This window comes from Acomys russatus, chromosome 21 (genome assembly GCF_903995435.1).
Source record: "Acomys russatus chromosome 21, mAcoRus1.1, whole genome shotgun sequence".
Classification (NCBI taxonomy): domain Eukaryota; kingdom Metazoa; phylum Chordata; class Mammalia; order Rodentia; family Muridae; genus Acomys; species Acomys russatus.
In genome coordinates this window covers 34,793,863-34,807,912 of record NC_067157.1, presented here as the reverse complement: position 1 = coordinate 34,807,912, position 14,050 = coordinate 34,793,863, and the positions used below count along the sequence as shown (strand labels likewise).

Here is a 14,050-nt window from a genome sequence, read left to right as displayed (position 1 = left end):
CTCAGCATCATATCCATCTTCGTGCATTCCTTCAACTGTCCCTTCTGTCACTTTATCAGCAAAAACCTCACCCCCAGTTTGACCCAGGTTTCTTCCTGTTTTGCATTGCAGCCTAATTGGCTCAACAGGGCTAGAGAAAAACACCAGGGCATGTAAGTCACAGTGCTCATGGGTGACCTTAACCCAACCCTGGCATGGTTACTTATCTGCTTGCTCACTTTGCTGCTCTCTCAAGTTGTATGTTGCATCTTCTCATGTCTCCAAATCCTGCATCCCCCGTGTCTGGTACAGCCTCTAGAAAAACAAAGCAACCGGAAGGCTTTTTTTTTTTTTCTTTTCTTTTTTTTTTTTCTTTTTACAAACTATGTGACTTCATTGCTTGCACCCACTCCTGGCTATACTCACCCTTTCCTGCCACTACAATGGGTAAACAGTTCCTAATCCTTTTCTTTCTCATTATATCCCAAGTACGCAGTTTAGGCCCTGGTATACAGTAGGCACTCAACATCTTCCCAGTGGAGCAAATAAGTCCAATCTCTAGGGAACATCAGATATGCAATTTATCCTTTCCTCTTTGGCTTAATGGCTTCTTTCTTGCTTGCACCATAACCATTATTATATGAACACATTGAGTTTTCTTTCATCTTGAAGGAATCTTTCTTTGACCTTTTATCTCCCTCCAATTCCACCAGATTTTTCGTTCCCCTTTATTTCTCCAAAGAACTGTCTAGACTTACTGTTTCCACTGCCTCTATTCTTATTTTCCTTTGAAGCCCTCCTAACCCCCATGATCAGCTCACTACTGAAACTACCCATGTGTCTAGTGGTCACTTCCATGGTACCAAACCATTAGTTCTCAGAATTCATCTCTTTTTTTCAGCAGCATTTGACATTATTTCTGAGTCTTCTTAGAGTCTTTACTTAGCTTGCATAGCACCACATTCCTTTCCTGGTTCTGTTATTTACATGAACCCCTAGTCATAGATGCTTTTTTTTTTTCTTCCATATGTCTAAATCAACATATTAGGCTCAAATCATGTTTCTTCTCTGTAACAGATTCATGCCTTGAGTAATCTCAATGAACCCCCCCCCCCCATAAATCCCATGTATGGACGTTTTCTAAATTTGTATTTTTAAAAAAGTTTGTAAAACAATTTATTAATTTTATTTTTAAGTGCATTAGTGTTTTGCCTTCATGGATGTCTGTGTGAAGGTGTCAAATCTTGGAGTTATAGTCAGTTATGAGCTGCCTTGTGGGTACTGGGAATTGAACCCAGATCCTTTGGAAGAGCCATCAGTGCTCTTAACCATTGAGCCATCTCTCCAGCCCCATAAATTTCTATTTCTTTTTTAGACAGGGTCTCACATTATAGCCCAGATTGACCTGGATCTCATAATGTCTCTCAAACTGTCCTTGAGTCCATGGCAATCCTACCACTTTAGTCGTTGAACACTGAAATTATAGGTGCAGCTTCCTTTCCCAGCTCTTAGGCAATTTTTGCCTGAACTTAAACATTTATCTGCTTACTGCACATCTTCCCTTACCCTAGATCTTTCCAGATTCAATTATGTCATTCTTAGAGCCCTCTTTAAAAGACAACAAAAAGAACACCAATCAGCATGGCTTTCTCCTCCTCTGTGAGCCCACCACCACTCCACCAGATGTTTCAGCCATAGACACAAGGCACATTTGATTATTTTGCCTCTCACTACGAGAAATATCAGCCACCCATAGTGGGAGTAGGAGTAGTGGGGAGAGAACGGGGAAGGGGGGCGAGAGAGAGAATATGAATGGCAAAGGGTTTGACTTGTTGCATAGGTAGTAGGAAGTCACTCAGCTTTCTCCTCCTCCTCCTCCTCCTCCTCCTCCCCCTCCTCCTCCCCCTCCTCCTCCTCCTCCCCTTCCTTCTTTCTTTTAAAGCAGTGGTGGAACTAGAACCTAGGGCCTTAACATGCTAAGCAAGCTATCTGCCTCCCAGCTGAATTCCCAGCACAACAATTAAGTATTTTCTAAAGTAGGGAAAGTGATTACAAATATAATTTAAGTAGTCATCTTTTCTTAGACAGAAGAGATATAGGTAATTTTGAAACTGATTTTATAATGTATGTAATATATCAAATGTGACCCCAGAAGAGAGGGACTGTTTTATAGGCCTGTCTCATGGAAAAGGGACAGGGCCAAGTCCAGTGCTTGAAACTGTTCAAGAGCATAAGGAAAATCTCAATTCCTTTTCTAAACATTTATTTATTTTTATTCCATGTTTGAGAGTGTTTTGCCTGCACATGTGTATGTGCATTGTGTGTGTGTGTGTGTGTGTGTGTGTGTGTGTGTGTGTTTAGAGAGATCAGAGGAGGGTGTTGGATTCTCTAGAACTGGACTTTCAGCCAAATGTGGGCTGCCATGTGGGTTTTGGGAACTAAACCCAGGTCTTCTGCAGGGTCAGTAAGGGCACTTAATGGCTGAGCCATCTCTCCAGCTCCAAGTTCAGTTCTTTTTAATGAATTAGTTTAACATTAAGCCGACACCTGCCAGAGACTGTAAGAAGCAGATTAACTGGCTATTGCAGCTGATGAAGATCGGCTTTACCAATGATAACTCATTAGGAAACATGTCCAGCAGCTCATTAAAAGACAAGTACTCTGCAGTCAACTGTAGTTTTTTTTTTTTTTTTAAATATATCATCTTAACCATTCTTTTTTTTTTTTAAGATTATTTTATTTTATTTTATTTTATTTATTATTTATACAGCACTCTGCCCCCATGTGTGCCTGCAGTCCAGAAGAGGGCACCAGATCTCATTATAGATGGCTCTGAGCCACCATATGGTTGCTGGGAATTGAACTCGGGACCTTTGGAAGAACCAACAGTGCTCTTAACCTCTGAGCCATCTCTCCATCCCCCAACTGTAGTTTATTTTAATGGCAATGTATGCACTTAGGTAAAGGGTGGCAATTGACTACTAATATTGAACATACTAATCTGGCATTGAATATCATGTAATTAAAATAGTAGATATTGGCACAATATTTAATACAGTTTAATAGCCATTCCTGATTAAAACAACAACAACAACGGGATGGGGGCTAGGCTCAGAGGGTAAAAGGCTTACTCTGTAAATCTGATGACCTGAGTTCCAGGCCTTGAACCCAAGATATAAGGAGAGAACCCAATCCTGAATGTTTTCCTCAACATTCATTTCCTCAATGAATGGCCTCCACATTCATGCTGTGGTGTATGTGTCCCATTAGAATGGGACATAAGAGAAGGATAGTAACTGCCATTGTTACTGCTTAACATTGAATGGGAAGCACCATCTGGCATGATACCCTATGAGCATATACAGGGGGAGGAGTCCCCCTCAGTCACAGTCATAGGGGAGGGGAGTAAGAGGAAATGGGAGGGAGGGAGGAATGGGAGGACACAAGGGATGGGATAACAACTGAGATGTAATATGAATAAATTAATAAAACATTTTAAAAAAAGAAAAAATGTATCTCCAGCAGTCTTTGTCCCTCAGTGATCCAGTGCTTGCTTGGTACTTCTGTGAGATCAAGAGTGCAATGTCCAGTGCTAAAAACAAACAAGTAAAATAAAATTTGTATCCCATATTAGAAGCACAAAATTTGAAAAGTTTAAGGTTATGTTATTACTCTTGGCACATTTTAAATACGTGTACTTGCTAAATTCAGAAAAATATAAATTTTAAATAGTTATTAATAGTACACTTTACTGATTTTGGAAGGCATCAAGTTAATATGAAGAAATCAGTAGCTTTCGTATTTATGGTCAGGAAAGAGATGAAAATTTAAAATTACTATAGCAGACAAAGGAACCAAATTCAGTAAGGCACTGCATTTAGTAAATTCAGTAAAGAATATGCATAGTCTGTGCGAGGAAGCTTTAGAGTGGTGTGAAAGAACAGAGATATAAACATAAAGAAACGTTCTCAGACCAGAGGACTCAGTGCACAGATACTGTCATTTCTTCCAAAGTTAATTTACTAAGTCAACTCGATAAAGAAGTAGATTTGCTCTGTTCTGTCTTGGGGCTATTGGAAGAGGACCATGGATGGGGGCTGGGTCCAAACATTAGTAGCTATGGTGCCTGGAAAAACCTAAGAGCAATGGGGAAGGGAAGCTGCCTGTGCAGATTTGCAAACAGAAATCTTTCAGTGTGGGCCTTGAGTGCGTGGACCAGCAAAACCAGATACCAAAACCAGAATGTAGTTTAGAAATGGACCAAAGTCTTCACTGGATTTTGTAGATCACTGAGCCTATGCTTCACTTCAGATGGGATCCAGTAAACATAGGCGGCTCTCCACACCAGCAGCCTGTGGTACTTCTATGTTTAAAACAAACAAACAAACAAACAACAACAACAACAACAAAAAACGCAGGGCTTTATTCTCAAAGCCATGCTGACAGCTTTAGGGCTTGCAAAGAAGCTACTCTCAAGGGCAAATTCTACTGGGAAACCCCTTTTCTATTTCTTAGGGAGGTTTGGGGCAGCATTGTGCAGGAAGGGTGAACAATCTAGGAAGTTCACAAGTTAACAAATGCTTAGACTGCACAAGGTCTAATGAAAAGCATCTGATTTGCATCTAGCAAATATTAAATTTCCAGAAGTGCTTGTGGGTAAGAGCTTTGTCCTAAAATGAAAGTTGTTGATAGAGGGGAGGGTGAGGACTAATCCACTAGAAAAAGAACCTGAGGGGCATGTATTCTCGTTATTTACTCTGGATAATTGTCCTAGAATAATTATTCTAATTATCATTGTGGAAGAACTCTTACCAAGTATAAGGCTCTACAATCTGTTTGAGGGATAAAGAAAGGTAATTTGCTAATAAGAGCCACATGTCTTTGATATTAAAAGTGGTAATGTAGCGTGGCAAGAGAAATGATTAAATTATTTCCAATTGTCTGTGGTGCACATATCTGCATAGCAAACAAACATGCCATGAGCAAAAGTGCTGTCGGCAGAGGGGATTTAAAAATTCCAGAAAATGCCTTCGTGTCTCAACTGAAATCACAGAACAAGTCATTGCTCTTTGTTCTTATGTTGACTCCCTTCCCCCCCCTTCAGTGTTCAGTGCATGTTGGGTTTGAAGGGTGATCCGTTACAGATGCCAAAACGCTTCCTGCAAGCAGACAGGGGGGCTCTCCAGGTGCCACTGTGAGAGGCTGCCATTGGTGGTGTGTTCATTGATTCTGGGAAACATGCACAGAGGCCCCATTGTCTCAGAGCAAGGGCACCAGGTGCCACTTACTCAACCTCTCTTATAGAATTCATCCCCAGAGTGATGAGTTAGATTGGAATTTTGGCAACAAACGGTTGGCCTTGGTGCTAGCAACAGAAAATGAAGTTGTCTTTTCGATTTCCTGTTAGTTTTTGAACTGCACCCCAGGCGTGTTTTAGGCTTCGTTAAAGGAAATACTTAAATCAAAGGAAGACTTTGAAGAAAAGCAGGAGCCTCCCTCGCTGCTGTTAAGTGTGAACTTGTGGCTCGTTTGCTCATTTGAACATGACGCAGAGAGCCCAGGGTCCAGGCAGCTCCCCACCTGTTCAAGCTGGTTCCTTTGCTTCCTTACATGAGCATTGGTTTCTTTAACTGTAAAGAGATGAAACCACATGTGGTTTACAGGGGACAACCCTGGTCCACAGCTGCTCTCCTGTGTAATTATTAATAGCATTGCGCTTGCTTTAAAAAGTATTGTAGTTTTGAGATAGACGTTATCGCTGGGCTGTACCCACCTCCGAGACTGTTAAAAGGTTAAGTATATGAATGTCTATAAAGCCCTGTGTACAGTGCCCGAACAACACATTGTGTGCCTGGATAATGATGATTACTTTTATTAAACTTTCCAAGCCAGGCATCAAAGAAAATGGCACAATAGACAATGTCTGTTTTATGAAAATTTGGCCACCCTCCCAATCATCCTGTCTCTGATTCTACCCACATGGAATTTTCTGCCTGAAGCCATGGATTTGTGTGCTTTTGGCAGCTTAAGGAAAAAAAAAAAAGTCTGATTATCCTGGCTTCACAGGCCATCCGTATGTACAGCTCTACCAGGAGTCATGCAGTTTCTAACTTTATAATCCTAGCAACACACTTTAGACCGTCTTCAGAGTTTGTTTCCACATAGTCTCCCATTTTACATAAGAATACCGTGAAGTAGGCATTTTAATACTCGTTACTGTTGTTTTAATGATTTCGAAGCCAGGGCTCAGAGACGGAATAATTCCATGTAAATCACATAACTAGAGAGGATCAGGGAGGGGTTGGGTCAAGTGCTTCTCAGATGCCCCCCCCCCCCTTTTTTTTCCTTTTCTTTCTCCATTGTATCATGTTACTTTTGAAAAGGGTAATGTTACTAACTGTCCCCCTCCCCCATTTCTTTACTTTTATTCTGCTGCCTTTTGGTGTCTTTCTATCTTTGGATTGTCTGACGTTCATAGTAAGAACTCTGGAGGGTTTGGGGAGAGGAGTGCTGGTTTGTGACTTACCGTGTGGGAAGAGAATATATTGCTGGAAAGGGAGAACTGGAGATGGGTGATGAAGAATGGGATGAACAAAGAAGTAGTAACCTGTGTGTAGCAAGATTTTGTTAGTCTTCTTCCAGATGGCATAATAAATACTAAATAACGTATTGTAAAGAGAAAAAAGTTACAATCTCAAAAACTGGAGGGCGCAGCTCACAGTTGGTTGGTGTCCTTGTCTGTGGGGCCTGCAGAGAGGCAGCATTTCATAGCAGGGATGAAAAATCAAGCAAAACTGTTCACCTGTGTGGCCAGGAGGCAAACATTTCAGAAAAGGAAGGAGCCAGAGTTCCATTCTCCCTTTTGAGGGCTTCCTCACTATGAACCACCTCCCAACAATCAAACACTGTTTGCCAGCATGAAGCTAGGAAGCAGGCCTCTGACACATGGGGTGGGCATCATCCAAACCACATCTTTCTTAATAGAGTCCATAGAAAGACTTGTCACTGAGACTCAGCAGGGTGTTCCTGGTTCTTGTGTTTATACACAGATTGGGCCTGGGAGTTGGATCTTTCTGAAAGTCATCCACCCATGGCCTTTTTCCTCAGTAGATGGTGGTACTGTGAAACAGCCACATTTGCATATTGATTTTGTGTTCCATTTGCCTGGGAAATTTGCTCACCAGAGAAGAGAGGTCTTTGAGAGCGTTGGTAAAATGGATTTGCTTTGTGAGTGAGTTGTCACACTGTAGCCAGTTCTGCGGATCCTCCCATGGCAACCAAAACTGCAGGGAAGTTCTGCCTCACAGTGAAAGCTGTTGACTCTGACATCATCAACCAAGTGAGAGAAAAGTAGGTTAGTTGGCCTGCAGAGCCTCTTCAGGATACAAAGAAGAAGTGCTTGTCCCCAGTCCTTGGTGATGTCCTGTGGTAAAGGAGCTCATCTGTTTTCCATTAGCCCACACCTTCACTTTCTCTCCGTTCACAGCTTTTTGGCCAGGAATTGCCTCTTACTACCTTCCAGATTTTTGCTGTGTTTCAAGCTACTTGTTCTGCTGGAGTAAGCTTCTAACTCGATTGAGATTCAATATCAAATATGTTTTTATGTTTAATATAAAGAGAAGAACAATAAGGTAATAAGATAATATGGTACCAGGCAACAGATATTATGTTATAGAAGAGTTTATTAAATGAGCATGGAGGGGGAGAAGGAAAGGGGGGAGGGGTCCCCCAGAGAGTGGGGGGCGGGAGGCAAACAGACAGGCAGAGACAGAGGATGAATAAGAAATAGAGAGGGAGAGAGGGGAAGAGTGAGGGGGAGTAAGAGAGTAGAGAGAGAGCCATGAGGAGGGTTTGTCCTTTTACATAGCCCTGGGCAGGGCTATGTCCCTGTGGCAGGTAAGCAATGACATCACAGGTAGGCAGACTGAAGCAGAATTCTACTACATGTGACTTTTATACAAATTGCCATGACATTCTCAAATAAAATCAGTTTTAATGTGTGTGTGTGTGTGTGTGTGTGTGTGTGTGTGTGTGTGTGTGTGTGTATGTGTGTGTCTCTCTCTGCACCTTGCCGTTGGAGAAATATGTTATTAATCAGACTTAATGAGGTGTCAAAACTGCAAAAAGACTAGAACTAGTGGATTTGCATCAGTGGGATTAGCTCCTGATGCCTAAAAAATCCATTTGATAATCTTAATATTTTATTTTGTACATGTGTGAGCAAGCACATGCCACCGTGTGAATGTGGAGGGCAGAGGACAACTTGCAAGATTGGGGTTGCCTTATCATATGGTTTCTGGGATTGAACTCAGGTTGTCAGAGTTAGTGGCAAGTGCCTTTACCCACTGACTTATCTCCCTAGGAATCTTATAAGGAAATTTTTGTAGGAATCTGTGTGAGATTTCATCATCAGAACTATGTTCAAGTTGGTTGCCATGATAAGTTTTCAGCGACACATGCTCAACGCATTGAGTGTATTTATCTAGTTAGAAATATTAACTTACATTTTCCCGAGATGGAACAGAAACTTGATGATGATATTTTTTTATGTTTTATAAGTTAGCAACAGTAAAAGTAGATATTGAGAATTTTAATGATGTGATTTGTATTTTTATCTCTACATTGTTTTTATTTTTTTTAATTTTATTAATTCATTCAGATCATAGCTAAATTGTTATCCCACCACTTGTATCTACATTGTTTCATCATTGTTGTTCTTGCAATCAAATAAAAATTGGTTAATTGTCAATCCATGGGCCTTGCTCTTCTAAAGTCATATTTCTGCGTCTGCCAACTGTCACTGTATTTAACATTCAAGACCATGCACATTTATTAAGACTTACAGTACTTATGAGGTGCAGAAGGTAGGCAGTGCAGCCCTCATCCTAGCAAAGGAGAACTTCAGAGTTTCAGAGGAGGCTAGGATTTTGGAGTGTTGAGCCTTGTGCCTATGCTGTCTTTCAGATTTGTGTCACTCAAGTAGTAGAAGGGATGGGTATTCTGGAGGAAGTTCATTTTCATAGCACTAAACTGGTGGCAGTGCTCTTATGTGGGACCATAATGGCCCAGGATTATGGAGAAAGGGCCAAAGAGAGCTTCAACCCCAGATACCTCAGATGAGGATTGCAGGAGTTGGCTCCCTCCGGCTTGCCAACATGGCGCCATCAACCCTAGTAAGGAATTTATTACCTTGCTGGTTATCAGACTTCACACCTTGTTTGACCTTACAAGGTCGTGTCGTCCCCGTCCCCCCCTCACCCCCGCCATCCCCCAGTTCCTGAGTATGCAGATGAAGTATTTTCCAATACCTCTCCCTGGCCACACAAACCTGCCCCAGAGACCCTGGCCGCCGTCCCCCAAGGGTATAAATACCCTTCCCACCCACCAATAAGTGAACCAGTTCTCTGAAGCTGTCCCTTACTCATCATACACTCATCAAGCTCCTACATGCACTCACCTGCTCTGGCTAAGTCTCCCTCCCTCCAGTTCAGAGCAAGGAGCCTAGATACCTCAAGGGGAGGAGCAGAAATGGGGCAGCAGGCTTGTGTCTGAGATGGTGGAGTGATGCCTTTTTGTATTTCTGTTTCTTCTGTGTGCCCTTACATTCTAGAAGGCATCTAAACACACCATTTAAAGCTAGGTAAACCTTCACAAATGCAAACAAGTTATGAGAGGGGGCCTGGCAGTATGAGTCTGTTTATCAAATAAAATGAAACAAAGCTGAGTAGCAGTTGCCCTTGCTTTGTGGGGCTTGTATGAGAGAGGTTGAGTTGTCCCAGGAGTTGCTTACACCGCTGTCTACTTTAGGAAGTTCCATGACCCTTTATTCTTAAGTAGAGTTCTTCTTAAACACCTTATTTATATAGCGGTACTTCAGCTTCAATTCTATAAGCTTGATTAGTCCTTTTATATTTATTGTATGTCTCAAATGGCTATTTCCTCACAAAAGCCAGTTTTGCCCCTTTTGTTGTTGTTTTTGCTTTCGCTCTTGTTCTTAAGCATGGTGCATTTATTTTGAGTTCTTGGGTCATCCGTATTACAGAACGGTCTGCCCAGGAGTTCTGGTGAAGTCTTGCATAACATGCTTGCCAACACAGCTTTTTCTTTTTTTTTCTTTCTTTCTTTTTTTTTTTTTTTTTTTTTTTTTTTTTGCTTTGCATGTCTTCGGGTGCTGCAGGGAAGGGGCATTGAAGAAAGGCTCTCCAATGAGGATGCTGAGCTGTATCAAAGAGGACACAGCTGAAATGTTATTATGAAATTCTGATAAAGCTCAGAGCACAGCTTTAATCGGCCTTTTTTAACTTAACAATTTCACTCCGATATATATATATTTTTTAATCCACATAGATGACTTTAGAGTTGCACAAACAGGTGAGCAACAGCTCCCTGGTTTTGAAGCGTTTCCTGAAGTCAGAGACTAAAGAAAATAAGATTGAAGCTAGAAACTACTTTGAGCAAAACTGAATTTTAATACAAATGGTAACTGGTCTCTGGGCTTCTAATGTTAGGCTTAAGTCCATAAGCTTTCTAACCATGGCATAGCTAAGAGAAAAACAAAACAAAACAAAAGGTTGTACAGGTTCTGCGGGTCAGCAAAATGTTCTGTTGTACTGACATTTTCTAGACCAGGGACAAGGTGAATCACATGTGCAAAAGGAGATTATTGCTCTGCTCTTAAAAGGGGAACCCTTCCTGGACTTGCCTTAAATTAGTGTAATTTTTTTAAAATAAACTTTTTTTATAACTATTCCTGCTAATTATTTATACACCGTTCTCTCTCTGCAGTGTTCTTTCTCTTCGTCTGAAGAAGAAAGATTTATTGGCATCAGGAGACCTAAAACATCAACGTCAGGTGAATTTTCCGACCTTCATACTCAGACGAACTGGACCAAATCCCTGCCACTGCCAACCCCGGAAGAGAAGACCAGACAGCAAGCCCAAACAGTCCAGGCTGACGTGGTCCCTATTAATATAACTGGTATGCTTTGCAGGGCAGAAAGGCTCAGGATGTCCTTGAGAGAGTGTGACTTTGTTTTCTGTGTGCTGTTAGCATTTTCTTTATACATCAAAGTAAAGAGCTGTAGTCTGGCCTCTTGCTCTTTGTTTAATGATGAAAACACTAGAACTCTGTATGGGTGTGCTTGTAAAACGCCTGTTGTTTTTATGAGAAGGAGACTGACAACAAGTGTTCTAATTGCTCTGCTCTTAACTGAGATTTTGGTTATGTAGGAATATCCTGCAAAAACGGCCTTTAGCAGCAAAAATTGTATATTTCCGTAGGAAATATTTCTAGAAGTGAAATTTTATCTCATTATGTTTCTGATCATTTTCTTACCTTTTGTTTGTTCAAATAGAAAAAGAAGGAAATTCTTGAGATAAAGGCGTCTAATAAGTTAATAACCAGACCATATCTTTTTAAAAGTCTTAGTAGGATGATATAGGTGTGCCTTACGTTCTACAATTTGACTTTTACTCCTCAAAGATTCATTTCTGCTGAGGAAACAACTTTTAAGAATTGGCACATTGGCTATACTGGGACTACTAATTGCTGGGTTGATTCATCAACCTTTTTTGATGTAACGAAACACAGAGTGCTTCAAGCTGAGCCTCGTAAGTGTGGAAGAGCTGTTAAAAAAAGAACCTAAATTTGCCATCTTTATCCCTTCTGCAGTGGGAAGGGCACAAAATGCAAAATGTTAAAGAGTTGATGGTAGCCGAACAAGGTCCTGAGTTTATTCCCCAGGAGGGACACACACACACACACACACACACACACACACACACACACACACACACACACACACACACACACACACAATCTACCGTCTGTACAATGATGAAATATTACATAGAAATAAGTGACTAAGTGATGAGAGTTGCACACACAAAATCCACACAAAGCCTGGTCCCTATGTCCTTAAATGTGGCTGACCAAAAAGAAAAAGTTTTCATTAACAATTAGGTTGAAAACCCTTCTATCTTCTGAGCCTCCTTCTATCTTCTGAGGTTATTGCTTTTAGAAGGCGTATTGCTGTGGTACCAGTAAACTTGCAAAGGCTAATAACATTTAGATATGATTTATTTAAAAAAAAACCAAAATCTTAGAGTATATTTAGAAATTAATGTTTAGGATTTCCAAGGAAACTTAATAAATCAGCACATGAGTTGTTTTCCATTCCATGTACATTTTTCACATTTTCGCAGACTTAACCCTTTAAGAAACAGTATGACATTTTGATCCATCTTCTTTGTGAAAAGCGTTGTCGATCTCTGTGAGCACACCTTCCTTCCACCTAGCTCACATCTTTAAAGTATTATTTTCATAAGTAAGAATAGTGCAGAACAGTGTGGCACGTATTGCCTATTTTGTTAGCCATCAGTATGTTTATATTTTCTACAATAAAACGAGTCATTTGATGGGTGAAATGGAGAAGAAATGTAATTATATATGATTAAAAGCACCAAAGTAATATTATAACTTATGCATATTATGCAATGAGATATGACAACCCTTAAAGGAATTGGAATAAGAAGTTCTGCCTTGAAATGAGGACAGTGAAAATAGAGTTTTCAGGCACAAAGAAGTGTTTGTGGTGAAATACATCTTCGTAGATGGATCACTGAGTTCTTTCTCTGAGCTTTCATCCTTACCTGTTTGGCAGCTTAAGTAGATTTCGATACACAGACATAAAAGGAGACTTTTAAATGCCACCCACACAAGGTGAATAAATGCTAATAAAAAAGTGGACAGCCTGAGTCCTGTAAAACACAATCTGTTTTTAATTGAGTTGTTAGCATTTTTTTTCAAAATGTCAATGTCAACTTAACAGGTATATACATATTGATGTGTTTTTCTGGATCTGTGTGTTCACACAGACACACATATTTCTTAAGGATGCACTTCTTTAGTCTGGTCCAGAGAAGCTCTCCATTTAAAGTTTTCACTCTGAGTGGTTGGATTGGCACAGGTTCTTCAGCCTCCTGCTTTTCAAAGTATATATTTCTAAAATAACAGATTACTTTAGATAGAAATGCCACTGCTTGTAGGAAATGGTCACATGCTTATTAATTTGGATGATTATTGATTCTCTAACTTGGTCTTTTAGTAAGGCTTTGGGGAAAAAAAAAAATATATATATATATATGGCTTCAGATCTAGAGTGGAGCCTATCAGGCCTAGAAATGCAGAACAGAAGCACAGTGAGCCACTGGCCTGCAAGTGGATTTAATCCCTTTAGTTACAGTCTTGTAGAGATTTGGTATGTTCTAAAGGCTGAGGAGGGGAAATGTTTGAAATAAAAAGAACATGTGACTATATCCGATCATCTGTGACAAGTGTACAGGTCAACACACTTGGAAAGCATTTTGCAAACTGTTTTGCACTGCTGTCTGAGCTGGTGCTGTGTATCAGTGAAAGGGAACAGTTGAGTGCAACAGATAATTACCTCCTAACTACATATGCTGGGCATTAGGGGAGTGTTGTTGAGGATGCCAGGGTACACGAGTCATACCCTCTACTTAATGAATTGTGACATAACCTTTTTAGGTCACAGAGTGAATATTGTAGATGGATTTTCATCATTATATGGTTGCTTCATAATTTTCTTAGTACTTGGGGGGTGTTTTTTTCTTTCCTACCCTGTTGGGGTGGGGGGAATACTGGGAGACTAGATACAACTTTCTAGTAATATTTTGCCCGCTCTTAGTACCTCCACAGAAGGAGTATCTTTTCTTCTGCTGCAAAGAACTAATAAAGCATAGAAGGACTTCTGCTCTTCAGCACTGCCTAAGCTGCTGTATCCATGTGGCCTCACTGAACGGTGCCTACTGATGTTTCAGGCTCTGCTCTGGGTTGCTTCTGCTTTCTCTGTTCAGAGCAAAGTTACAAAGATTTTTAAGTTTACAAGGATTTATTTATTTATCCTCTTCAGTGGATGGTGTGTATTTAAAAATTACCTTCTTTTATTGAGACCAGGTTCATATTTCATTCCTATGAAATCGAAGTTGCATTGTCTACCACGTATCCATTTTGAAGATGTGACAATATTACTAAAGAAGGTGTGATTTATGT

General features: G+C 40.4%; 1 protein-coding gene across 1 annotated transcript in view; it reads left to right on the top strand.

Annotated features, from left to right (window-relative positions):
* The window catches only part of Nhsl1 (NHS like 1), a 232,096-nt gene that overhangs the window by 198,112 nt on the left and 19,934 nt on the right, over nt 1-14,050 (top strand). The window contains 1 exon segment of the mRNA XM_051164464.1: nt 10,765-10,957. Coding sequence (XP_051020421.1) covers nt 10,765-10,957 — 193 coding nt within the window.